The sequence below is a fragment of the Megachile rotundata genome, chromosome 16 (genome assembly GCF_050947335.1).
Source record: "Megachile rotundata isolate GNS110a chromosome 16, iyMegRotu1, whole genome shotgun sequence".
Classification (NCBI taxonomy): Eukaryota; Metazoa; Arthropoda; class Insecta; order Hymenoptera; family Megachilidae; genus Megachile; species Megachile rotundata.
This window is the reverse complement of record NC_134998.1, coordinates 13,201,402-13,224,081: the sequence shown is the minus strand read 5'-3', so window position 1 is coordinate 13,224,081 and position 22,680 is coordinate 13,201,402. Positions and strand designations below refer to the sequence as shown.

Sequence of the window (22,680 nt, the reverse complement as noted above, 5' to 3'; positions counted from 1 at the left end):
CCGTTTCATAGTCATACTTTTTAATCTTACAGCTAGAAGCGGAAAAGGACGACTCCGATGAGAAGCGTGTCGCAAACGGAACAACTTACGACGATATAATGTCCTTCTTGACGAAGCTCGAAGAGGATGGTACCTCTCAGTAATTTTGTTCTTCGTACATGACAAATATTGTCGCAAGCTTTTCTCGTTACAAGTTGTTTCTTGCAGGTTCTGTAAACCAAACGAAAGCCGATGTGCCCGAAGTGAACGCGACGATGCTCCGGGAGGTGCTCGGAGACCCGCAGCCTTTGACGTGCCTCAGTTACGACGGGTAAGAGTCTGTGTCCCATCGTGTGTTGGATAACGAGATCATAATGTCGCTTGTTGCAGTCTGGAGACGCCTAACGCAAACGCAGGTGTTCCTTACGCGTTCGAGGAGGATCTAGCCACTGCACGGTTACAACTCGAGGAGAAAAACGCCACTATATCGTTATTGAAGGAACAACTGAGATCGGAACGAAAGCTAGCCTGCGAGAAGTTGGATGGCCAAAGAAGGAGCAGCGCGACCAAGCTGCAGCAGCAGGAGGAGAAATATAAGGGAATCGTAAAGAGGCATCAGAAGTTTATCGAACAACTGATCTCGGAGAAGAGTGACTTGACCGAAAAGTGCAACACGCTGGCGCAACGAATCAAGGAGATCGAGGCTAAGACCCATCGTGATCTGAAGGCTGCGGCCGATAGACACGCGGTGGAATTGCAGAAAGCGAAGGAACGTTATGCAGCGGCCGAGAAGATCAAACGGGAACGGTGGATAGAGGCTAGAACGACGAAGATCAAGGTTCTTTTCTTTTCGTTCGAAGCTTGTTGATCCTCTCTAACAGGCAATTCTAAATAGCGTAACGATTCAAGGAGATGACGGTGAAGGGTTTGGAAGCCGAGTTGCGCAACGTGATGAACCAACACGCGGAGGAAATTCAGAAGCTGAAGAACGCGCACGCGAAGGAGCTACGAGACCTCGAACTGCAGACCATATGTCGATCGAATCAGCAACTGGAACATCTGCGATCCGAACTGACCGCTACCTACGAAAAGACCTTGAGCAACGAGAAAAGTATCTTATGGACTAGGTAGAAAACGAACTTCGATTTCTATCGCGTGACAGCGGTATCAAATTGTTTCTCGCGCTTATTCAGATACAAGGAGCAGCTGGAAGAGCAGGAGAATCGATTTAAGTTGCAACGCACGAAACTGTTGGAAGAACTGCAGCTCGAGAAAGAAAAGTTTAGCGATGAACGAGCGAAATGCGAGGTTGAAAAGGAAGCGGCTTTGCAGCGGATGCAACTTCGACACCAAGTAGTATAAACGTTCCAACCTTCCATTGACAATGTCTTTAAATCGATCGATCTTGTAAGAGGCTGGCGATTTTTTAGCAAGAAACAAAGGCTGTCGAGGAGCGGCTCTCGAACGAGAAACAAATTCTTCAAGAGTCGTTGAAGACGGAATGGCAGGCTTGGCTCGCGGATTACAAGAGGCAACAGAATCTAAGGATCGAGCAAACCGAAAGTAAAATAAGGGACGAGTGTAATAAGGAGAGAGATCGTCAAATCGAGCTTGCCATTGAACGCTTGGAAAAAGATTCGCGAAACGCCAAATTGACTCTTCAACACAATTTCGATTCTAAACTTAGGTAGCGTACACTTAACTGACCGTCAAATTACCCCAGTTTTTGAAATTCTATCGCTTTTAGATGTCTGAGGGATAAATACGAAACGAATTTGCAAACTGCGATCGACGGCGAACGATTATGCAAGGAGAAGTTAACGCTGACGAAAGACAAACTCGACAAAGTCGAAATTCAACTGCAACAAGCGGAGAGCAAGATAGAACAATATGTATTCGAGTTGAATGCCGCGAACGAAGTAAGATTTTTTTAAAATTTTAAGTTGAATCCACGGGACGAATAATCCTGTATGTTTAGGTAATAAAGCAGCTGAACGTAGAAAAGGATCACGCGAAAAAATTAGCTAGGCAAGAAATTGAAGGAGAGAAGAGAGAGCTAGAAGAGAAAATCGCATCGCTTTATCAAGAAATAACTCGTATCGGTGCAAACAGAGATGCCTCGATGGCTCAGTTACACAGCAGGTATATCTTCGCTCTTAATAATATTTTTTATATTATGGACAGTTTAATTTTATAATCTTTTTGTTTTAGAATTAAATTAATAATGACTCAAAAGGTCTTAACGATTAAAAATTTGACCAAAGAGCTCAACGATGCAAAACTACGATGCGAACATTTAGAGAAATTGTTGGACCAACAACGGAGAGAATATATTCTAAAAAGTGTATGAAATACGAGTATTTCCTCTATGCACGAATATCTTGCATTGTAGTATTTGCATTTACAAAATGAAAAAATTACGTACAATCTAATAGTATTGTGCACATTTATTCGGTAAAAAAACTAATCTCCAACGATTTCTAACATATATTTCTCGAATACACGGCAAAGTGATTACTTTTCTTTCTTTTTACACGTCCATTTTCTAAATTTCACCATACCTTATATTACATCGAAATAAAAGTATTACATGATCTTGTAAGAAGCGAAAATACATCTATTTAAAAATACGATTATGTACCGCAATTTTAATGAAATTAAACCTTCTTCACGATCTGTACAACATCCTCGTCGCACAATACGTGATCTTTTCCTACCTTCTGAGGCTGGTGTTTCACGGACGATCCCCACACAAGAGCGCTGTAAAAAACAAAGTACATAGAAGTTTAACAAATCAGAAACAGACATAGTCACAGATGCCGTAAAAGCTGTGACTTACTATTTGAATTCCTTTGCGATAGATCGATGAAGTTTGTTACAAAAATCTTCCACGGTTCTCCTTTCGCGATTTAGCACCACCGGAGAATTATAATCCGGAAGTTGGCCTTTAGGTTTGGTGTAGCTAAACCACGTAATGAATTAATTACTAACAATTTGTTAGCAATTTAAATCAGTTTTCGATCATGTAACTTACATTCTAACCAACTGCAAGTATTCCCACATTTTTTCAAGCAAATCGTCAAAGTTCCATTTATGATGAGCAGAAATAGGTACACAGTGCGGTATTTTATAAATAATATCGAGCTCCTCGATACTGATTTGATCTGAAAATAAAATCGAATTAGTGTAATGAATCGTTGGTCAAAAATATCATTGCAAAATCGTCGAGATTACCTATTTTGTTGAGTAAATAAATACACGGTACGTAGACGCGATTGCCTTCAATGACATCGATTAAATCGTCGGAAGTAGCGTCGTATCGTAAAGTGATGTCGGCATTATGAATTCTGTACTCTGACAAAATGCTCTTCACTGTTTCTAAGTCAAGCTCCGATTGTGCGCACTGAAAATAACGTACAAAACATTGTTAAACGAACGGAGTCAAGTACAATTTTCCGTTTTATTTCTTCTTATCATTAATTACCGTAGTCTGGAAATTTATGCCTCCTTTATCTTTTTTACGGAAAGTAATATTCGGCGGCTGTTTATTTAATCGCAATCCGAAACCTTCTAATTCGTGTTCAATTAATCTCTTGTGTCCAAGTGGTTTCAGTACATCCAAAACAATGAAAATTAAGCTACAAGTTCTAGCAACTGCAATAACTTGTCTTCCGCGACCTTTACCATCTTTTGCACCTTCGATAATACCAGGAAGGTCAAGTAACTATAATATACATAAAGGTGATTACTAAGATAGAAACATAATATATTCTTTTATCACATTATCTGAATTTAAGCAGATATGAAAACCTGTATCTTTGCCCCTTTGTATTTTATACAACCTGGTACAGTTGTAAGAGTTGTGAATTCGTAAGCAGCCACTTCAGAATATACACCAGCAAGCGTACTCAACAATGTAGATTTACCCACAGAAGGAAAACCTATGAGTTGTAATGAATTAAAATAAATGTATACTCCAAAAAAACATATTTTCAACGTTATATTTCGATACCTACCGACAAAACCTATTCTGGCATCACCAGTTTTGGCTACTTCGAAACCCTGTTCACCACCACCTCCACCACCTTTAGGTGTAATAAGTTCTCGTCTCAATTTGGCCAATTTAGCTTTTAGTAAACCTAAATGACCTGAGGTGGCTTTATTTTTTTGAGTACGAGCCATCTGTTAAAAAAATTCATCTTTTAATAACTTGTTCATAAAATTAGAGAAGCCAAGAACAGAAAAAGAGGTTACCTCGGCTTCGATCGAAGCAATCTTTTCCAATATTGTGCTCATTGTGATATAATAAAATCTACCGTATTTTCTTTAATCTTCGATATACTTAAAATATATATATTTTTTAAGCCCTTTCGTGTTCTTCCATCACAAATCTATTGTATGTACTCCACTACGTGGTCCTTACACGTGCTGACAGGTTATACACACATGTTCAGGTGCTAACAATGCTGGATCCAGTGCCATCTGTCACCGAGGTGTTCGAAAATTACATCTGAGAAAATGAAGTTTTGCTTCCAAACAAATCAATACGAATGAACAGAATGAAATTTATATTTTATAAGTTTGTTTTTTAAAATATAGTAACATAAGACAGTAAAAACTCTTCAAGTATTTTTATATAAATAATTCCATGTATTCGATATAACAGATATTATTTTTCTATATGACAAAGTAGTAAGTGTTTATATATGAAATTGAGGCAAGTAACATTGTCAGGTCAATAAAATATATTTAGTCCATCAATTGCAGATCTGATCGATGGAACGAATACTTAACCTTTCAAGCTAAAATATTTCTCAAAGCAGTGTAATTATGCCAGTATTTCAAGAATCATGTGCAGAGGTAATATCTGAAATTCTGTATGATCGATGCAATGTGCCAAATACGCAATAAATTTTAACATTTTTCTAATTTTAGCAAATTCAAGCTCAAACCATCATTATAATCCATCCTGGGTCAATGTACCTCAGGATGGGAAGAGCATCCGATTTAAATCCTTGCACCATCTTGAATGCAGTTGCAAGGAGACGGTTACCAGGAGGATTGGAATACAAGGATAGTTTGTTACCACCTGCTGTACCACGAGTAAATTTTTTTCTTTCCTCCTTTTAATTAATGTTTTCATAAAGGTACTTTATTTACAATCGGTTTCAGTAGACAAAGGAGTTGACACAAGCAATGGAAGAATCGCGTCTTCAAGTATCTCACACATTGCAATCTTGTCTTCAATCCGATGGAAGGAGAAGATATGCTACCCCTCCACAACAAATAGCAGCATTTAATCGCAGATCAAATCCAGAAATATCATCTCCTTGTAGTGTGGAATGGATAAAAACAGACAAGGATGTCGTGGTCGGCGACGACATACTGTCATTGAATCCGGATGATAACTTTAATGTTCATTTTCCATACAGGAGAGGAGAGCTGAATGTTCATTCAGGTCCCGGCGGTAGCTTACGATCCGTTATGGCCGACTTAAAAACTATTTGGGAATATGTTCTAACAGATAAAATGGACATTCCTTTGAGAGATTTGAAGCATTACAGAGCTGTTCTTATAATACCGGATATATACAATAGACAATATTTGAAGGAATTAACAACCTTAATGCTTTGCGAAATTGGATTTGGAGCATGTTTTTTGCTACAAGTTAGTATTGGTATTATCTTGAAGCAAAATGTATTAATTGATTTGTCAATTTTTTTTCTTGGAAGGATCATGTAGCAGCTACGTTTGGCGCGGGCCTGGGTTACGCGTGTGTAGTCGACGTGGGAGATCAAAAAACGTCGGTTTCTTGCGTGGAAGATGGAATTTCTCATAGGAACACAAGAGTTCGTATGGATTATGGTGGAGGAGATATCACGCAAACGTTCTTTTGGTTACTTCAGAAATGTGCATTTCCGTATAAATCATGCGATCCGTCTAACAAATTGGACGCGTTGCTTTTGAATCAGCTCAAGAAGGACTTTTGTCACGTTGATTTGAACGTGTGCGGATCTCAAGAAAAAACGTTCGTGGTTAGAAAGCCGAAGCAACAAACAGAAAAGTATACTCTTCAAGTAGGCGACGAATGTTTGGTAGCGCCTTTGAGTTTGTTTCAACCAGAGTTGTTCAAAGTGACTGGAACGCATAACGTGCATATACAAAAGAGATCGACGGGAGATCCAGAAGATCCGCACGATGAAAACTATTTACGGGAAACGAGTGTAAGTAAAAGAGCAGAAGGTCGGCTTTTAACAGTTGTGTCAGTATCGATTCCTGTTAATTTAGAGAAGAGGCATGAAAGAGAATTTGGAACAAACTTCTGAAATGCCAGAGGAGGCAACCGCGCCAACGGCACCAGGAGAAGAAGAAGTGGTCGTAGATGCTGTGGATTCGGCACCGATTACTCTATCTAATCGCGATTTAGATGCACCGCGTGATTTCGTGGTAGGACCTCAACAACTTTTAGGTCTCGATCATGCCGTGCTTCAGAGCATCGATCGCTGTCGTATGTACATTTTAATGACTTCGTGGTAAGGTGTTAGATAAATAGCTTGAACGCATTCTTTTCTTCAGCTACGGAAGATTTGAAAAGAAAGATGTACAGTTGCGTGCTCGTAGTTGGTTCGGGCATGAAGTTCCAAGGCATCGGGATGTGGTTGCATAATCGAATCTCCCTTCAAATCCCTTACATGTATCGAGCAGGTATGTTTGTTTGCGCGACAATCGCGTTGTAGGAACGATTCTCGATTCTGAATACGTTCGTTCTATTTGCACGATATAGAACAACTCGACATTATAACTCAGCCTAAAGAAATGGATCCCGGCATGACAGCGTGGAAAGGTGCCGCGATATTGAGCTGTTTGGAACCTGCTCAAGAACTGTGGATCGGTCGGCAAGAATGGGAGCGAAACGGTGTTAGAATCTTGAGAGAAAGAGCACCCTTTATGTGGTGATGCTATGGAAAATATTTTACCGTTTCTCAAACCGATATAACTAAATGTGAAACTTTATTTTAATCAGTGTTTGCGCGAGTATCGTTGAAAATATGAGTGTACAATGTAAAATACATACACTGTGCATTCATATTCTAGAATATATCGGTTAACTTAACTTTACTTTTGTCGTTTCTATGATACGTTGCGATGTCTGCTTCTATCAGGAAATTTACAAAGTCTAAAACTTCGGATGTAACATCGACGTATACGTCGTCGCCACCTTTAACATATCCCAGTACTAAATCCTAAAAATTTAATATGCATAATTTTTATGCCTGAAATACTTTGTATGATTTTCGGAGCGGTACTTACTCCTAAATAATTTTTTAATTCCGGTTCTTTTGGGAATAGAAACTCTATCAAGGAGTGCTAAACAATGAAATATAACTATGATTAATTCAGTTTTGATAAAACATTCGTAAATCGATATTTTTTTTCGTCGTACCAAATCTTTTCTTACGCTCTTAAAAATACGTTTCGCCGTAACGTTTTCTTTGTCATACGTTGTTTTGGCTTTCATTTTGGCTGCACCTAAATAAGCATCTTTCATTTTCTCCAAACCCAATTTTTTGTTTTCCAAACTGTAAAAAACATAAGCGAATGATACTATATCGCGAGACGCGACAAAGTGTTTTGAAAGCATTTGGTTTTTTTACAAACTAGGATATGTCATCTTCGATTTCGGAAAGATGCGCTTTCATTTTGTCTAAGAGTTTTTGAGCATCTTGAACTCCCGCTTCTAGGTTTGCCAAAACTTCGACATGTATATCACGAGTCTTCGGAATCGCATAATCCTTCGGTTCTTCTAGAGATACGTGATGTAGCAAATGATTATATAATTGATGTTGTTTATTTTTGATATCTTCGAGACCGGTAGTATGGACCAATGATACTGCTTCGTTGTTCGAAAGCAAATCTTTTAAATCGTCCAGTTGTTTCTGTCGTTCTGCTCGAGTATCTTTTAGATTTTCAAGAGCATCCTCTAACGTGAATTCCATTTTATACGATTAATTCGACAACAACTGTTGATTTTTTAAGGAAAAGCACGTAACCACAAGCGCACAAAAACCGCGGGAACTAGACGCATGGTGCACAAACTCGTTTTCAAACGAACGTCCGACCAATTTGTGGGATTTCATTGAAAACGGGATTTAATTTTGAGATTGTAGATGATGATTGGTGTATACATCGAATTGTTCGCATGCGCACAAGGCACAAGTTGATGCAGCGTATGATGGCAAGTTGACGTCTGCTATAATTGAGGTTAAGTTATTATACACCGATCATCATGATGTCCAGTAGATCGAGTTCGTTGTTACGACAACTTTATAAGAGATTGGTATGGAATCGTCAGTTTTCTTCGACAGCTCCGACATTGGGTAAGCGTAATAGTCGATCGTTCAACGGTTTCATCGTGAACGTATTAAAGTACTCTGTTTGCTAGGAGGTTATGTTTTGCTACAGATTCGTGCACAGCGAACGAAAGAGATCCTGCACCAATCTTTTTCGACGAACGGATACAAGACTTATTGGTAATATTGACTCGCATAGATTACGAAAAGGTGTTTGCGCCTCGTAAAGAGGGAGTAAGGTTTAGCACGCCAGAATGTAGGTTCATGACGGACGAAGAGTTGAAAGCAGCACAAGCGGCGATGGAGAAGAAAGCGAGGGGACGATTACAAATGCCACCCGTGGTTAAACCGAGAGTAGACGCGAATCAAGTATTATCCAAAGATTTTGGTATACAAGGTTTCTCCGACACGAATATCGTATTTACCGACATATCGTTCGGAGGCACCAACAGACACCGATTGATAGTGGTGCGGGAGCCTAGCGGTATATTGAGACACGCGAATACCAAAGAAAGGCATCGAATGAATCAAGTCTACTTTCCCATTAAAGATAGAGAAATTCATACTCCGAAAATGTTTTCTGATCCATATTTCAAAGTAAGAAAGTTTAATTTTGTAAAAGTTTGATAGAAGCGCGCGCGTTAAATTGAAATATCTGTTTGCAGGATCTGCTGGAGAGGGAGGAATTCGTGTTCATTTTGGATAGGGCGTGTTTACAGTTCGAACCGGATGATTCAGATTATCAAAAGATCACGCAAACGGTGTACTCTACGGTGAATCAATGGAAAAAATTTGACGCTTTGCGTTCGACACGACATTTCGGTCCGATGGTGTTCTATCTAACGTGGGAAAAGAAAATCGACGATCTGTTGCAAGACGTGATAAAAAATGAGAAGATCGAGGAAGCCGCCGCACTCATACGTCTGTATCATCTCGTTCATCCGGATGCACGATCCGGCCAAGAAGCGACGCGGAACGACTTAGAACTCATTAGACGTTACGCGGAATTGGATGCGGCAGACCGATTCGGCATTACGAAAGCTCTAGACAAGTACGAGTTAATGTATGAAGAGAAACAAAAAGTGATAGACGGTATAAAGAAATCGCACGGCCAGATCGAGAATACGGATGAACCGAAAACGTGAATCGTGTCGAGAGAAGTTGTTTTTTGCCTCCTCGTTTGGTACAAATGTTGTTACGAACAAATAAATATATGATTCGTGACGATGAATCGTTACAACTTCGATGGTTATTAATCGATTATTTTATTACGTGATAGTTACTTACAAACATTTACAAATGTAACAAGTCAATTCGATTTGGCGTACAGGATCGTCGGAAAACATTATTAAAACATTTTATGGCTAACGAACATGACGGAGAAAACAGAATTTATTCGGGTCCCGCTTTTGCGTCGCGCAAACTCGATAGGCGCGCAACTTTTTCGGGAGCAGGAGTAATCGCTCCGGCTCGTCGTAGCACGGACAGGTGAATGGATTCGAGGGTGTTCCCTTCGGGAAGCGAGGATAGAGGGCGAAGGAACGAGGGCTGAGACGAGACAGGTGTTCGCGGATAGGTGGATGGGTAAAACGGACGAAAGAAACGCGGACAGCGGGCAGTCGTAGATAAATATAAACCGAGGAACGAGAAAGGGATCGATCGAATCAGCGTGAAACGAAGTAGGTGCTTGGATAGAAAGAAGCAGCTTTGTACAAATGCGACGATACGCGGCTGTAGATTGCCCGTGTACGTGTAAGTGTGAATGCGAGTGTGAGAATGTGAGCGTGAGTGTGTAAGTACCTAAGCTTGCCGTGGTACGCGAAACACGATATACAGCGGTTCGATGATCCGTTCGACGAGCGGGATCGTTCGTCGGGATCGCGTAGTTTTCTTCTGTTCGTCGTTTAATTCTCGATGAACGCTCGCAACTGAATACCGTGTGATCGATCGTTATTATCCATATCTTATTCGCATTACTCTTATCCTTATACGTATATTAATTATTACTTCCATATAGATGCGTTTGATGGTGTACGTAGAAAATAAATAAGGGCACGATTACGATGATCGCGTACGGTAGACGAAACTCGTGACTAATTCGCTATCGAGACGACGTTCGACTCGAGAAAAGGAAACCGCCGCGAAAAGTATGCATATCACGAGGCAAACGATACGAGCAACGGAAACGAACAGAAATGTGAGAAGCACGGATTCGAATCTATCGGCTATTAGGCCCGGCGAAGCAAAGTATGCGCGTGTAGATTATTATAAGTGACGTGTGGCGAATGTGCGGTCGCGCACGCGTACGCCTGGCGCGCGTATACGCATCGCGCGTACGTACGTATCCGTGCAGGTACCTCGGATTCTTCTCGAGCATCGAAGGAAGCACGTTGTAGCTGTTGCTCGATTTTTCCTAATTTTCCAACGTTTCCCGTATAAGTCTCCGTGGTAAACCGTTAACGAGTTTTGCGCGCGTTCCGTACGACGACGATACGAGTTCGCCGCGAGACGACGCGTCTCGCGAGAAAGCGACAGAAATTTGGCTGACGCGATTCAAGCGAATTAATTGATCGTCTAATCGAATTAGGAATGAACGTTTCACGGTTTTGCATCGACGAGGCGTTCGCGGAGTTCGCGTAACTGTTCCGACGCGAATATTCGTAAAATCGGAACGAGAATCGGTTTTCGAACGCCGCCCACGCCTCGCGATATATGTACTCGTCGCGTTCCGATTGGTAAATATTGAGCAATGTTCCTTTTAATCTTGCCTCTGTCCGTCGAGAAATCGATCGATCGGTTCTCTCGGGATTTTCGCGCGCCCTTCTTCGCATTTTCGCTCGCGCTCGTTTCCCTCCCTCTTCGTTCGAAGCTACCTACAAAGAAACGCGCGCAAATTTTCCGCGCCGGTGCGGTGCTGACAAGAAAAATACGGAGAGAGTACCGAGCGGAATAATTGATGGTTTGACCGGATCTTTGACCGTATCGATTCGCGACGTCGGCGCGCGCACTCGAGACGACGTCTCGCTCGTTTATTCATTCGTCTACCTATGGTTCGTTTAAATGCTCCTTTACGATAGCTAACTCTCGTTCCTCGCCTATATATATATATGTATATCAGTTTTCTCTTCTCATTTTCAGCGGATACAATGAGTATTTATACGGGTGCAGAGGATTGTTCGGCAATGCCGTCGCGTCCGTTTGCTCGCGGGTAAAAAATGGAATTCGTCGAGTCGAAAATGCGAGAAAGTAGCGCCGCAAGGAGTCGCGGTTTCTTTCTCCTTCCTCCTCTTCTCTAGTTTGGCACAATCGTCGCGAAAGTTCGACGACGCGAGGATTCTCGCTTCTCGCCCTCTCCGGGAGTCGATTCGGCTCGTGTAAGCTTCGTCTTTCGGACAGGAACTCGATCTCCAAAAGCAGTTCGACCTCTAACGCGACGTATCCGTTTCTCTTCTCGCGATTCTTCGAAGTTTAAACGATCGCTCGAGATCGTCGAAGGGGTAAGATCCTTTTTCCCTTCTCTCTTACGCATCCGGATAACGCGTTCCGACAGAGACTGCGCTTCCCGTTACGATTATTCTAATACTATATCGTTAATTATGATAATCGATATTATAAATTACGCGTGACTCGCTAAGTTCTCTACGCTGTGTACCCTACTTTCCATCCAACGCGGGGACGCGCGTTCGCGCGATCCGCTTTGCCAGTCTAATACCTCCGTGAAATATATTCCTTCCGATAAGATCGTCTTCCTACGGCCGAAAGGAGCTTTCGACGCGTTCGTTATCGCGATAAAACGTCGTTAACTCGCGAGCACGACTCGAACGATCCGTTGGACCAGCTCGACGGGCGAGTCGATCGAGAATCGACGTCTCGGTCACAGAATGTCCGTCTCGTAGATCTTGCTGGTGGTCGTCGTGGTGGTCGTGCTCGCGGTGGCGCAATTCGATGCCGCGGCGGTAGACGCGGTCGCGACGGCGGCGCCGTTCGAGATCGCGCTGGAATTCGAGACTTGATCGACGTCGTTGGACTCGGTGGACGCGGTGGACACAGTGTTCGTGGCCGTGACCGTAGCGGACGTCGCGTTCACGGACGGGCCGGTACTGCGCGATTGTTCGCCGGATTGTTCCGGTCGCGATCGATGTGCACCGTCCACGGAACTCTCCTGAGATACCGCGGTGATCGGTTTTGCCGCGAGGCTGGTCAAAGATCCGGAACTGGCGGCGCTCAGTCCGAGGCCCATCTTGGCCAACAGGTTGCTCTCGGAGCCCGTCTTCTTCAAGAGATCCGGTGGCGCGGGCGGCACGGTCGTCAGGCCGGCCGTGTTTCTCTGTAGCTGCTGAAGCCGCGCGTACTGTTCCTGCAGAGCTTTCTGTTTGCGCAACAGCTCCTGGTGTCGTTGTTCCAGCTGCTCCTGTCTACCCTTCTTGCTCTGCAAGCCTTCCTGCGAGTTCACGCTCTCGCAGGAACTCGAATTGCTGGTGGACAACACCGCCGAGGACTGCGAGGTGGATGATCCGTTGTTGTGCAACAACGTCGGTCCCGTTTCCAACGCGGGAACCACGGCTTCGGCCGGCAGCGCCATCGGTGGTTTGCCCTCCTTGATCGGCTGGGTGCCGCGAGCCGGTGGTCTTCGCAGCGTCGCGTTTCCGGTCTGCAAGTTGCAAGAGTGATTTCTAGGTGGTAGCTGAGGGCTGGTGGGGCTAGCCAACGGGGATCTGGAACTGGTACGCGGTGGCGGAGGCGGCGGAACCCGTCTGGCGGTGGCGAGTTGCAGCAACTCCGCGTTTCGTTCCGGCACCGGTGGTTTCTGACCCGGCACGAATCCTTGCGGTAGCGTGGGCAGGCTCGGCTGCTGATCCTGCAGCGAGACCTGAAGTCTCGCTATCGGCGGCGAGGTGTCCGTGTCCGAGCTAGACGGATACGAGTGCAGTCGGCGCAGAGTCCCTCCGGTGTTGGTCGGTGGACCGGCAGGCGCGAGCGCTACCACGGTTCCGCTCGACGAGTCCACGCTTCCTTTTCTTCCGATGTCCGAGATGCACGGCGCTCGTGCCGGCGTCCCGACGCTCGTCGTCACCGCTCCCGGCGCCTCTCCCCTGCTCGAAGTCTGCGCTGCCACGTGACCGAGTTGCGAGCTCGGCCTCGAGAACGTTTGCAGCTCGTCTAACAAAGCGTCGAGTGCGTTCTCCGGACGCTGCTGATGGGTGGCGGGTGGCTCGAGAGCGTGGGGCCCTCCCCCGATGACGCTCGCTGACCCCACGACAGTGCGTTCCGCTGGCACAGGGGCAGTTGCCTGCGTTCGACAGGTTCACGTTTACGTTTACGTTTATCGAGGATAACGAACCTCTCTATGCACCGCATCGCGCTTCCTCTACGAACGAGACGGTACAGCGGCGCTCTCCGTCCGCGCGACCCGGAGCTGACCGCGGCGCTTTCCCGCGAATCGCTCCGCGTCGCGTTCCTGAACGCTCGTCGGAAGTTGGAGTACGCGAAAACGAATAGTCGAAGGCAGAGGAAAAGACCATATACCAGAGAAAGAGAGACGACGCGTTCCAACCGACAACGAAGAACAACTTCCGACGGCGTCGAGAACGATTTCTCGCGGATCGCGCATCGACCGTCCGCTCATCGTCTACGTCATGCCAGCGGTGAACGGTCAAGTGCTCGCTATTATACTCGCATGCAAGGTGCCAGAGCGAGACACTTGGTGAGCGAGCGATCCAGGGCTAAAGAGCGTGATAGCTAGGAAAAACAATATATGTATACGTATATGTATATACATATATATACAATGTACGCGAAGGTAGGCGAACGAGTGGGATGACCGAGAGATCGGAAGACGCGAGATCGATCGAACGACGCGAGTCGATGAGTCGTGAGCACAAAAAAAAAATAAAGAGAAAAAAAAGACGATCGGAAACATATATATTAATACGTTGATTAATGAATTCCGTTAGATAGTTACCTGCGGTCTGGGTTATACGTTTTGTGCGTGCGTTGTGCGTGTTACAAGTCAGTACTCGTTTGGGGCTCTTTTACGTTTGGCATCGATTGTTGTCCAGTATTAGTCAACTTAAAAAACAAAAACAGAGAAACGAAAAATGAAAAATCTAAAATCAGATCGTGTCGCGATCGTTGGGAACAGAGGCCGGAGGAAAGCTGCTCGGGCGATTCCGACGACCCGTGTTCCGCGCGTCTCGTCCCGCGTTCTCTTCGTCGGTCCGTGCGCGAGAAAGAAAGCCGTACGCGTCGCGACGCGTTCTCGGGCATCCGCGCGATCGCGATCTTCGCTGCTCGTCGAGGCGGCGCGACGCTTTCGCTGCCCGACGAACGTCTCGCGATCGCGCTCGCGATCCTTTCTGTTCGGCAAAAACGAAGCTTTCAAACGTCATGCAGTGCTATTTACAACGCCAAACTGGAACACGTGCAGCACGGCAAATTTCGACCAACTTTCGCAAGCTTGCACGCATGCACCCATGCACGCGTGTACACCGTATATATACAGAAAACACGCATGCCGCGCGCGTCTCGTCTCTGTTCGCGTACGCGCGAAGAAACATGCTTTCGAGTATAGACGAGTGATTGTCGAAAAAAGAAAAAAAAAGGAAAAAATTGTAAAGTAATGTACGAAAAAGTTGGCCAATCAGAGATACACGGTCAAAACCTTCGGTCCAATCCTTATAGTAAGGCAGAGTATAACGATTTTACGGACTCGAGAGTCGGAGAGACGCCCGTACGCGCGCCAAAGTGTCCGCGCGTACGCGCGCTCGCGTTATGCCCAGTATATAGAGACAGAGAGGCAGAAAAATAGATAGCCAGACAGATAGATATAGATAGACAGAAAGATAGAGAGATACAGCGCGCACGAGAGAGAGAGAGAGAAAGAGAGAGACAGACAGAGAGAGAAAAAGTGAGAGAGAGAGAAAGAGAGTGTGTGAGAAAGAGAAAGAGAGCGAAAGAGAGAGGAAGAAAAATAGAAAAGGAGCGTGTGTATTACAAAATACGTGTATCGTACAAAGCGAACAACGTCGAATCGATCCGTCCGTCCGAAAGGGACGCGGGGCAGGGTGAACGAAAATTTGGACGGTGATGCAAAAGGGTGCGACGAGCTGCGAACCAAATTCTACAAGAATCGAAAGCGACGTGTTGACGCGAAGGTGTCGTGCATTCTCGTGAATGAAATGAAAAAAAAAATAGAAAAAAAGACGAGGGTTCGGAAGGTGAAAGATGCATGACGACGTACGAAAAGTTTCGAATGGCTGCAAAATCTAGACTTTTTTCCAAAAAAAAGAAAAAAAAGACGGCGAACGAGATCGCCTACTCGTCGTGTATCGTGCGCGTACGACGTACGCAGAAGCGCGTGCAGAATGATTCTCCATCGAACGGCTCGACGAGCGCGCGTTCTCGAATCGATCGAGCCGTTCGCGATTCGATAAAGTTTTTCAAGAAAATGAGGTGGCGCGAATGCCGATTCGTGGTGCGAGCGTGGAAATCGTTTCCGTTTAGTTCCCAGAGATCGTACGGTACGTAACGCGATGACGCTTGTCGAATGAGGGCGAAAAGGAAGAAGCAGGGGAACGAAATGTTTGCGCGCCTTCGCGGACGACGACGTTTCTTCCGGCGCAACGTCCTCGTCGCGAACGCGGTTTCGTCGTGGTCTTGTTCTCGGATTTTAAGGCGAACAAAGATCCAATGTAAACCTCGTGTGTCGAGAACAGAGAGACGGAGGTCGACGGAGATACGCAAGTACACCTTACTATAAGAAATGGATTGGAACGAGCGTGTCTGACGAGGCGAGATCGCGACTACTTTCTTTCTTTCTTTCGGCACGGAGCCGGGGCGTCGAGAGCGTCGCGTCGCGTCGCGGTCCAACCTTCTCTCGAGCTGGCTCGCTCGACGGCGCGCTATCGAGACCGAGACTCGAACGACGCTCGAGAAAACTAAGGAGACAAAAACATCGTAAAAACGAATGCATCTAGAGAGTAGTATAGATTGTAAATACAAGAGTATAAGTGAGTGATAAAGGTGGAGGTTTTGCGAGAAGGCCAAAAGTGAGAGCTCGCAGCGCGTAGCATAGCCGGGGGTTGCGCGTACTCGAATCTCGTAGCAAAAAGTATCGTGCGTGTCGCGTATCAATTTTCTTTCTTTTCATCTCTTTTCTTTCCTTTTCATCGCGTGTCTTTATTATTTTTTCTTTTTTCATACTTTCGTTTGCCGATAGATATACGCATCGGATATTTTCAGAAGCGCTGGGAGAAAATAGCGGGAAAACGATCATAAAGCTCTAGATGTGTTTGTCTGTGTGTGTCGGTAAGATGCAAAAAACAGCGCGATTCGATGGTACGAGGACAGGGCAAGTTCGCGGTTCGTCGTCGACGTTAACGCGGAAAATTTCTTTTCAACGCGGTTCTCGCGATCTCGACGATTCGAATTTCTCTGTTCTTCGGCTAACGATAGATGCAGAGCAACGACGGCAGGACTCGCGCCGCGAATCCCTCGAAGAATTCGGCCAAACTTTACGGAAAGATTCGAACCGTTGTCGGTGCTCTTATCGCGTAAAAAAGATAATCGATTTCAGCGAATTTGGCAAAATGCTTCGAGCGTCGTAACGGATAAACAGCTATAAACGATATAACGATATGTGCGGCAGACATCATACCGACAAAAAGGGTTACACGCTTGTACGTGGCACGTGTATTATATAATCACGCGTGGGCGCGTGTACGTATACTTGTATAAGTGTAAATGTATACAGGGTGTGATGTGTGTACGAATAAATATATATATATATGTATGTGTGTGTGTGCGCGCGCGTGTGTACATGTACGTGTATAGTATATATAAAATAGTACAGAATAATAATGATAATGATAATAATATTAATGATAATGATAATGGTAATCATAATAATGATAATGATAATGATATAATGATATAATGATAATGATAATGAAATGATGATAATAATAATAATAAGAAGAATAAGAATAATAATTAATAATTTATAAATATGAATCAGTAAAAAATTACTCGTGACTGGTCTGTATGGCCTCCTTGAAGTTAGTACTCCACTTCCAGCCATACTAAAAAATTAATATCATTTTCACTATCTGTAGCCTGTAACCTACGTTTAGAGGTTTTAGTAAAAAAGGAAAACAGAGACAGAGAGAAATATACATACGTATATATACAGATATATTTCTTTAATAAATAGTAGCAACAGTTTCATGGCCGCTATACGAGACTGCTTTCTTTTCTATATTCGTCTTATTTCTTTTTACTTTTATCCAGATATTATTGTTCATTTTTTTTTTCTCGTTAATTTGCGTAACCCGCGTCGCTTGCGATTCTCGTACTGAACGATATACAACGAGTAAAGATGAGTCGTTAGAGCCGATCGAACCTCTCGCTTCGCTCGTATCGTCGAAAAGACGGCAAAAGAGAGATCGAGAGACGGCTGGCAGCGGATCGAGGGACGGCCACGAGGAGGATCGTCGTCGCTGCCTCGCGGTCAGCCTCCTGTTGCCGACCGGCTCGTCTCTATCGCGAACGAGAGAGGGAGAGACGGACAGAGAGATATATACGCAAACAGCGACAGAGAGAGATACAGGGAACAAACGCTCGTCTCGTTCTCGTCGCGACGCAGATTTTTCGTTTTCCTTAAGTCACACAACTAACACTGATCATGATCTGACAAAACGCGGTCGTCGCGCTCGGTTGCGAGGAGGGTGGCCATAGGGACGGAAGAGAAACAGACAGAGAGAGAGAGAGAGAGACAGATTAAAGAGAAAGAGAAATAGAAAGAGAAAGAACGAGAACGGGCTGGAGAGAAAATCGTTTTCAACGACGGACTCTCCGTGGAGCGTCGACGACCGAGTTCGGTTTTGTCACACCATGCGTTGCTAAACGTATAAAAAATATCTATGCTATCGGGACACAGCAAACATTGAAAGTATTGGTTGTAGGGGGGGTTGATCGGGGTGGAAAGGTCCATGTCGCGCAGAGAGACGCAAGTTGGAGGAAGATTCGTTGGACTAAGCGGAGAAACGCGTTCGGGTTTCTCGGTTCGATCGGAGAGAAGTATTTGTCCAATAATCCTTTTTTCGCGGAACGAATCGCGTTAGATCGCCGCGCGATGACTTTCGCCGGTCCAAGACGTTCTTCGAACGAGTCACGCACCGACCGACTCTGTGTCTCTGAACGGTCTCGTTCGAGCCGGTCTTTTCGGCTCGAGGAAAGGTTTACGTTGGATCTCGCGTACCGAGAACGATAAGCATCGAGAAACGGAGAAATCGAGAGATAGACATAGGCAGAAATAGAGAGAGAGAGAGATAGAGAGAGAAAGAGAGATAGAGAGCGAGCGAGTCGACGGTCGGGGATTTTGAAATTTCGAAAATCCTGGAAATTTCGCGAGCGCGATAAGCTACCGCGATCGATGCCGAGATTCTAACCGGACGTTAGAAAGCGAACGAGGACGTTAGAAACGAAATCGTTCCCGGATACGAGCCGAGAACTAATTTTAGCCACCGACGAAAGTTTTTCGCGACATGGCACGGCGTACGAACGCGTTTGTACGAGAGACTACGTATACCAGTGTACCAAAGTAGTATATAAATACGTGTGTGTGTGCGTGTAGACAAAGTTCTACGTCACTCGTAGCATGCGCTTTTTAGCATTTAACAGGATACGGGGTAAGCGATGGTCAGACTCGAGGCGCGCGAGTCGCTGCAACGATACCACGATCGTTTTACTCGGTTTTGGCCAAGACCTACGAAGCGTGGATCGGACCGTTCGACGCGACTCTGCGTCCGCTTTGAAAATTCGCGAACGAACTGTTCCGAGAGACTCGGGCTCGCGCGGCAACATTCGACTCTCGATTGCTCCGAGGAGCAGAGGATCGAAAAGATTTATCGAAGAAGCGTCCACCGACGTTCTCGTGTATCGAACGCTTCTCCTTTTATTTTTGTTTTCTTCCTTCTCAAAAGGGGGCATAGGTTTTGAAAGCGCGACAAACTAGATAGGGACGATGGTCCAGGTTACGGGAAGAAATACATGCAGGGAGAGATATCGGATAGGTGGGCGTCGAACAGAACCGGATAACGGATAAATAAATCGGCGGAAGGATAAATCGATAGTCCAGAAAGAAGAGACAGAGTTAGACAGAGACAGTGAGAGAGTCTGAGAGACAGAGAGAGAGAGAGAGAGAAAGAGAAAAAGAGAAAGAAACCGAAATAGAAAAGAAACAAAAGACAGCGGCGAGCGAGCGAGCGGGGCTATCGAAGCGTTACCTTGGAATGTTGAGCGGAAGTAGGAGTTATCGGCGGCGTCTCCTCGGCGTCTACGCTCGTCGCCGCGTTTGGTAATCGCTGCTCTTGCACCGACGCCAAGCTGCGTAACACACCAACGGCGTTCCTCGATTAGTAACAACGATCATCGCATCGTATACGGTAAACGATAAACGGCCGATTACTCGAAACGCGACTTACGTACCGTTTAAGCGTCACGAGGGTACTGGTGAGTTTTTTGCAACGTTTCACCACGGACTCCAGTCGTTCGGGTTCTTCTTTCAGGAACTTTTCCGCCCTTACCACCATCTCCATTTCCGAGCTCAGCAGACCCTTCATACACTCCAGCAGACTCGGGAATCGCACCTTCAGATCGGCCACCGTTTTGCTGAAACGACAAGTTCGCGCCTGTTGATCGCGTTCGATATTCGCGGGTCGACCCGTTCTTTCGTCGCTCCTCACCTCGATTTGCTCATTATCAAGGCCATGTTCTCCACGTCCGACATGTTTACCCTCGTTTTTCTGTTTATCACGTTGCCGCGCAGTTCCTCCACCGTGTTTTCCAGCTCGCTGAAATCGTAACGTTGGTTTCACGTTCGAACGGGGAGGAAAAAGAGGGAAATAAAACTCGAGAGAACACTCACGTCAGATCTTTTACCAGCCTCAGCATTTCCTGCCTGTAGAAGTCCTCCTCGCGGCTCAGTCGAATCTTTTCCGCGTCCCAAGCCGCGTCTCCGCACGACAGCAACATGGCCCTGCAATCGACGAGAATCAGTAACGTTCGTCCCGTTGTCGAAATTCTCGAACGAGACGCGTACCTGATCGTGATGAACGTGTCCAGAATGGTCTCCCGTATGGTGTGCGCCTGTGCCTGAGACATGCGTCTCAAATTTCGAACCTCCTGCCTAAGATCCTTCGCTTTCTTCTGCAAGCCTCGGAGCTGATTGTACATTTCCGGCGTTAAAGCCAGGTCTCGATAAACGTATTGACCGGCGACCAGCGCCGCCGGTTTCGGCGGCGGAGTCGGCTTATGCCTGTCCCTCTCTGAAACCATTCGGTCCAGCTTCGGTAAGGACGGCTCCGTTCGACGCTACACGCGACGACACATCGCGCGCGTACGAGCTTATCGGACCAACGACGAAAGCCGAGAGACGAGAGGAAAAACGGAGAGAACGGATGGTCCGATCGCGTTTACCTGCTGATTATCTGTAGGTGCGATCCAGTCGAGGAGTGGTGCTTCTCGACTCGATCGCGCGGACGGAAAGGTGCGCCGCGAGGATGATGGTCCAGGAGAGAAAGAAACGTACAAAGAAAGAACACCGTACCTGAGCGAAAGCGTAGTACGATCGCGGACCAAAAACCGAACGAAACGAACAGAGGAATGAGAGGAACGGAGGATGGAAGGCGACGACGCGTAGGGAGAGAAGCTTAAAAAACACTGAGACGGCTTTACCTTGCGAAGACATCCTCGGCAACGTGGAGGATTTGATCGCCGGTTTCGTTGGTTTTGTGTCCGCTAGTCGTGGAAGGCATTGTACGAGAAGTCGTTAGAGATTATTGCGTTAGTATCAAGTAGCCGGCAAGGTTTTCGTTAATCTCGTCGGGTCGCTTAAAATACCGTGGTGCTCGAGACACGATGGAGCAACGTAAGATTACGACGAATTAGAACGGATCGATCGGGAATTGCGAGACGCGGCGCAGTTGCTCCATCGTCTCTCGTTCGTGCAAAAGATCGATTTTTTATGAGAAGAGTGCGTTCGAGAGAATCGTAACGTGCGATCGTAACCGTTACCTGCGTGCTGCGGGGAATGCTGTTTGGGAGAGTTCATGTCCGGTGGATCGTCGCTGAAGGACACTGACTTTTCGAACGACACCGACTTGTCTGTAATAGAGGTTGATCAACGATATTTTTGTGATTTCGTGCCGCTAGGTTGTTTTCGTAAGGACAGCGAAATAGCGTGCGTCCCGCAAACTTATCAACGGAAATAAACGAAAGAGTGCAAAAGAGGCGAGATACGAACAAACGTTCGCGTTCGATGCAATCATTGGAAGGGGGTATAAGCGTGCTCCGTAAGCTCTAAATTAATTTCCGACTCGAAGCGGAGACGTTGCGGGGGAGAGAGAAAAAGAAGAGTAGGAAAGAAAGCGATGGCGGAAGAACGGAAAAAAAACCGATAGAGGTTAAGGATGTTTGAAACGGGCGAACGCGGTCGAGCGACGTAACTCGAAAGCGATGGGGACGAAGAAAGTAAGGAGGTCGACGCGAAACGTTGTCGGAAAATCGTGCTTGAACGGTACAAAAACGATGGAAGCGCGGGAGAGAAAGTAGGCGAAACGAGAGAAACGGGAAAAGCGAAGAAACGAAGAAAGGGAGGAGAGCGGGAGATCGGGGCGAGTGCGGTGCTACAGGGACAACGATAAACGTAAAATACGACGATGCATGCGCTGGTGCAGCACGTGTACCATGAGATAACTTGTTGCGAACCGCACCTTTGCCTAATTTTGGTGGTTTTACGTCGGTCCTTAAGTACGAGTCATCTGTAACGGCAGGTTGAGACACTTGAATTTTACAAAGGAGAACCGTTTTAATCACACTGGTAAAACGTAGGGCACTATTATAAAATGTATACGATCACGTGTAAGTAATAAATATTATGTAAATATGTATATAGTATAAATTTATACGTATACGTATAAAGGCGGTTACAGTGATTCGAAGGAAAATAGAAGATAGAAGAAAATGAAGAGACACACCTGGCAATGAGGCAGAGCTGGAGCTAGAGTGTTTGTCGAACTCGTCCCCGGCGCCTGGTGTGTGCGTCAATCGGAATAACAAAGCAGTTGTACAGCAGGGTATCAGGAATCTTTTAACCGCGTTACGCTCGCCGGCGGTGGTACGTCGCGCTAAAGCCATCGACGCTTTCGTCGATTTCGTTCACGAGTTTATCGTCGATCTCGACGCCGGGAATGTCGTACCACCGCTGGCGCATAAATCACATTTATGTTTGCACGATTCGCTACTCGAGCGGAGCGGCGACGAATCGCGCGCGTCCCGTCGACGCTCCGAT

The 22,680-nt window shown here is 45.7% G+C and overlaps 6 protein-coding genes across 31 annotated transcripts in view; 3 read left to right on the top strand and 3 right to left on the bottom strand.

Moving 5' to 3' along the window:
- The window catches only part of dila (centrosomal protein dilatory), a 59,957-nt gene extending 57,017 nt beyond the window's left edge, over positions 1 to 2,940 (top strand). For 2 of the 3 annotated variants that reach the window (XM_076540849.1, XM_076540848.1), the window contains 9 exons: positions 33 to 129; positions 208 to 310; positions 370 to 817; positions 889 to 1,106; positions 1,173 to 1,332; positions 1,410 to 1,666; positions 1,727 to 1,898; positions 1,958 to 2,121; positions 2,191 to 2,940. In XM_076540849.1, the coding sequence (XP_076396964.1) occupies positions 99 to 129; positions 208 to 310; positions 370 to 817; positions 889 to 1,106; positions 1,173 to 1,332; positions 1,410 to 1,666; positions 1,727 to 1,898; positions 1,958 to 2,121; positions 2,191 to 2,329 (1,692 nt within the window). In that variant the 5' untranslated portion in view covers positions 33 to 98 and the 3' untranslated portion in view covers positions 2,330 to 2,940. Of the gene's footprint in view, positions 1 to 32; positions 140 to 207; positions 311 to 369; positions 818 to 888; positions 1,107 to 1,172; positions 1,333 to 1,409; positions 1,667 to 1,726; positions 1,899 to 1,957; positions 2,122 to 2,190 lie in introns of all 3 variants that reach the window. The other variant, XM_076540850.1, reaches the window with a different exon arrangement.
- 128up (GTP-binding protein 128up) lies at positions 2,452 to 4,441 on the bottom strand. Its single transcript, XM_003701095.3, has 8 exons — positions 4,234 to 4,441; positions 3,996 to 4,161; positions 3,790 to 3,920; positions 3,464 to 3,703; positions 3,214 to 3,382; positions 3,014 to 3,143; positions 2,819 to 2,941; positions 2,452 to 2,739 (listed from the first exon to the last, which is right to left on the bottom strand). Exons 1-8 carry the CDS (start codon positions 4,273 to 4,275, stop codon positions 2,637 to 2,639), a joined length of 1,104 nt encoding a protein of 367 aa, XP_003701143.1. The 5' UTR covers positions 4,276 to 4,441; the 3' UTR covers positions 2,452 to 2,636.
- The window catches only part of LOC100883165 (uncharacterized), an 81,844-nt gene continuing 63,514 nt past the window's right edge, over positions 4,351 to 22,680 (bottom strand). For 7 of the 21 annotated variants that reach the window (XM_076540790.1, XM_076540792.1, XM_076540793.1 and 4 more), the window contains 10 exons: positions 22,367 to 22,420; positions 22,103 to 22,171; positions 21,405 to 21,494; positions 21,066 to 21,128; positions 20,431 to 20,656; positions 20,257 to 20,367; positions 20,075 to 20,182; positions 19,818 to 20,000; positions 19,616 to 19,715; positions 9,576 to 13,620 (listed from right to left, as the gene is read on the bottom strand). In XM_076540790.1, the coding sequence (XP_076396905.1) occupies positions 12,205 to 13,620; positions 19,616 to 19,715; positions 19,818 to 20,000; positions 20,075 to 20,182; positions 20,257 to 20,367; positions 20,431 to 20,656; positions 21,066 to 21,128; positions 21,405 to 21,494; positions 22,103 to 22,171; positions 22,367 to 22,420 (2,420 nt within the window). In that variant the 3' untranslated portion in view covers positions 9,576 to 12,204. Of the gene's footprint in view, positions 4,490 to 9,575; positions 14,070 to 14,291; positions 14,400 to 17,357; positions 17,411 to 19,615; positions 19,716 to 19,817; positions 20,001 to 20,074; positions 20,183 to 20,256; positions 20,368 to 20,430; positions 20,657 to 21,065; positions 21,129 to 21,404; positions 21,495 to 22,102; positions 22,172 to 22,366; positions 22,421 to 22,680 lie in introns of those variants that run through there. The other 14 variants (XM_076540796.1, XM_076540801.1, XM_076540806.1 and 11 more) reach the window with 13 other exon arrangements.
- Positions 4,513 to 7,098, top strand: Arp8 (Actin-related protein 8). 3 transcript variants are annotated; one of them, XM_076540858.1, is made up of 8 exons: positions 4,513 to 4,671; positions 4,747 to 4,839; positions 4,915 to 5,082; positions 5,155 to 5,646; positions 5,712 to 6,203; positions 6,268 to 6,487; positions 6,556 to 6,684; positions 6,764 to 7,098. In XM_076540858.1, the coding sequence occupies exons 2-8, from the start codon at positions 4,810 to 4,812 to the stop codon at positions 6,934 to 6,936; spliced, it is 1,704 nt and encodes a 567-aa protein (XP_076396973.1). In that variant the 5' UTR covers positions 4,513 to 4,671; positions 4,747 to 4,809; the 3' UTR covers positions 6,937 to 7,098. The 3 variants fall into 3 exon arrangements, with proteins under 3 accessions (XP_076396973.1, XP_003701142.1, XP_076396974.1); XM_003701094.3 differs by having other exon boundaries at positions 4,514 to 4,671; positions 4,733 to 4,839; XM_076540859.1 differs by lacking the exons at positions 4,513 to 4,671; positions 4,747 to 4,839 and having other exon boundaries at positions 4,942 to 5,082; positions 5,152 to 5,646.
- Positions 6,974 to 7,976, bottom strand: LOC100883389 (uncharacterized). 2 transcript variants are annotated; one of them, XM_003701188.3, is made up of 4 exons: positions 7,639 to 7,976; positions 7,424 to 7,559; positions 7,291 to 7,347; positions 6,974 to 7,223 (listed from the first exon to the last, which is right to left on the bottom strand). In XM_003701188.3, the coding sequence occupies exons 1-4, from the start codon at positions 7,974 to 7,976 to the stop codon at positions 7,071 to 7,073; spliced, it is 684 nt and encodes a 227-aa protein (XP_003701236.1). In that variant the 3' UTR covers positions 6,974 to 7,070. The 2 variants fall into 2 exon arrangements, with proteins under 2 accessions (XP_003701236.1, XP_012135859.1); XM_012280469.2 differs by having other exon boundaries at positions 7,439 to 7,559.
- Positions 8,218 to 9,574, top strand: mRpS22 (mitochondrial ribosomal protein S22). Its single transcript, XM_003701187.3, has 3 exons — positions 8,218 to 8,357; positions 8,443 to 8,927; positions 8,996 to 9,574. Exons 1-3 carry the CDS (start codon positions 8,267 to 8,269, stop codon positions 9,473 to 9,475), a joined length of 1,056 nt encoding a protein of 351 aa, XP_003701235.2. The 5' UTR covers positions 8,218 to 8,266; the 3' UTR covers positions 9,476 to 9,574.